Source organism: Penaeus chinensis, chromosome 8 (assembly GCF_019202785.1).
Source record: "Penaeus chinensis breed Huanghai No. 1 chromosome 8, ASM1920278v2, whole genome shotgun sequence".
NCBI classification, from domain to species: domain Eukaryota; kingdom Metazoa; phylum Arthropoda; class Malacostraca; order Decapoda; family Penaeidae; genus Penaeus; species Penaeus chinensis.
In genome coordinates, this window is record NC_061826.1 from 8,596,432 (window position 1) to 8,598,931 (window position 2,500).

General features: G+C 45.0%; 1 protein-coding gene across 1 annotated transcript in view; it reads left to right on the forward strand.

The window, feature by feature from the left end:
* The first annotated feature begins 300 nt into the window (after positions 1 to 300).
* LOC125027771 overlaps positions 301 to 2,500 on the forward strand; it is a 10,046-nt gene continuing 7,846 nt past the window's right edge. The window contains exons 1-2 of the mRNA XM_047616908.1: positions 301 to 330; positions 513 to 2,043. Coding sequence (XP_047472864.1) covers positions 301 to 330; positions 513 to 2,043 — 1,561 coding nt within the window. The remainder of the gene's footprint in view (positions 331 to 512; positions 2,044 to 2,500) is intronic.

Below are 2,500 nucleotides of genomic sequence, written 5' to 3' on the forward strand. Positions count from 1 at the left end.
AAAAATCTGCGTCCCTTTGTGGCAGGTTGATGTCATCTCGTATGCCTCGCTTGTGTAATCACTGGGAAGTAGAGGGGAGCACTGATTATTGGGCAGCATCTGTACTCCTATTTCTATTTTTTTTTTTTTTCTTTGTGTTATTATTTTTTGTTTTTGCCCAGGCACCGCTCGACACTCACTCATCCATCCACATTCTTATACATTGGAGAGGACACTCCAGTCCGCTGGGCTCACGCTCAGTGGAGTAACAACACGGGTGAGAGGCAGTTTACCGGTTATAAGCTCTGACTAATGGCCGTCATGACGAGCGCTAGGGGTCTCTTACCGTCGGTGGGAGGGGTCATCGCGCCCCATTGGAAATCTACCGCCCTCCTTAAGCTGGGCAGCCCCCGGTAAATTAGGTGAATTCCCGTGCCATTCTAGCTTGCTTCGCCTGGGTGTGTGGGGCTAGGCCAAAAGCCGAAAAGCTAGTCTTAATAAATACACCTGCCAAAACTCACTCAAAATCACAGAGACCAGCTCTGAAACTGGGAACCTGGAATGTCAGGACTATGCTTACTGGTATTTCAGTTGACCTTGGAAGCATAAATGACCTTAGAAAAACTGCAGTTATAAACCATGAGCTCTCTAGACTTGATGTCGACATTGTTGCACTGCAGGAGACGCGCCTTGCAGAGGCAGCTAGCCTGCGCGAGAAAGACTATACCTTCTATTGGCATGGTAAGCCAAAAGATGAGAGAAGGGAGCATGGTGTCGGCTTTGCTGTGAAGAATAGTCTGTTGAAAATGATTGAACCTCCAACAAACGGCTCTGAACGTATTCTCACAATGAGACTCAACACCACCACTTGCCCTGTGACACTCATCAGTGTCTACGCGCCAACTCTCATGGCCTCCTCTGACACAAAAGATGAGTTTTATGAAAATCTCTGTGCCACCCTTCTGAAAGTTCCTCCAAAAGACCAAGTTATTCTACTTGGCGATTTCAATGCCCGAGTTGGTAGTGACTACGAGGCTTGGCCTTCTTGTTTAGGCAAACTCAATGTTGGCAAAGTTAATGAAAATGGTCAGAGACTTCTTGAATTTTGCACGCGTCTCAATCTTTGCGTTGCTAACTCATTCTTTCAGACTAAACCTCAGAATAAAGTTTCTTGGAGACATCCACGCAGCAAGCATTGGCATCAGCTTGATCTTGTGCTTGTTCGTAGATCAAACCTCAATTCCATCAAAGTTGTTCGTTCTTATCACAGTGCTGACTGTGATACTGATCATTTGCTTGTTTGTCGCAAAGTTAAGCTCTCTCCAAAAAAGATGTTCTGTTATAAGGCTAAGGGAAAGCCTCGTCTGAACACTGCAAACATGCAGGATCCTGTGCTTGTGTCACAATTTACAAACCTTTTTGAAAAGGAATATTCAATCATAGAGTCAAATCCAGCTGAAAAGCGATGGCAGTCTTTGAAATCTGCAATGCACAGCTGTGCACTTGCAACCTTTGGTAGAAAAAAAACCAAGTCTTCTGACTGGTTTGAGACAAAGTCTAAGATACTTAATCCTGTTATTGTGAAAAAGAGGCAAATGCAGTGCGTGTACAACAAGCACCCCATTAGAGAAAATCTGTACAAGCTCCGGCAAGCCAGAAATGAGGCCAAGCAGATGGTCAGGCGTTGCGCCAATGACTACTGGATGGAGCTGAGTCAGTGCATTGAAAATGTCTCTGCTACAGGCAATATCAGAGCCATGTATGAGGGCATTAAGACTGCAACAGGGCCTACTCAGATCAAATCTGCCCCCTTGAAATCCTCCTCTGGAGAACTTATTGTGGACAAGGGTAAGCAGTTGGATCGCTGGAAAGAGCATTATTCTGTCCTATACTCTAGGCAGAGCACTGTTTCTGAGTCTGCAGTTGCTGCGATGGAGCAACTTGGTGTTTTACATGAGCTTGATGAGATGCCTACAATCTCTGAGCTGAGTAAAGCTATTGACCAGCTTGCCCCTGGTAAAGCTCCAGGAAGTGATGAGATACCTCCTGATTTAATCAAACAGTGTCAGACAGTCCTCCTTAAACCTATTTATGATCTTCTTTGTTGTTGCTGGGCAGAAGGTGAAGTGCCACAGGACATGAGAGATACTAAGATAGTTACTCTCTACAAGAATAAAGGTGAACGGAGTGACTGCAACAATTACAGGGGCATATCTCTCCTTAGTATAGTGGGCAAGGTATATGCAAGAGTTCTTCTTGTCAGGTTACAAAAGCTTGCTGAGCGTGTCTATCCTGAATCTCAGTGTGGTTTCAGGGCAGGCCGATCAACTATTGACATGATCTTTGCATTGAGACAGCTTCAGGAGAAATGCAGGGAGCAAAATATGCCATTATTTCTTGCTTTTGTCGATCTGACTAAAGCGTTTGACACAGTTAGTCGTGAGGGACTGTACTTGGCGCTTTCTAAAATTGGCTGCCCTCCAAAGCTCCTTTGTCTAGTTAGATCCTTCCACCAGAACAT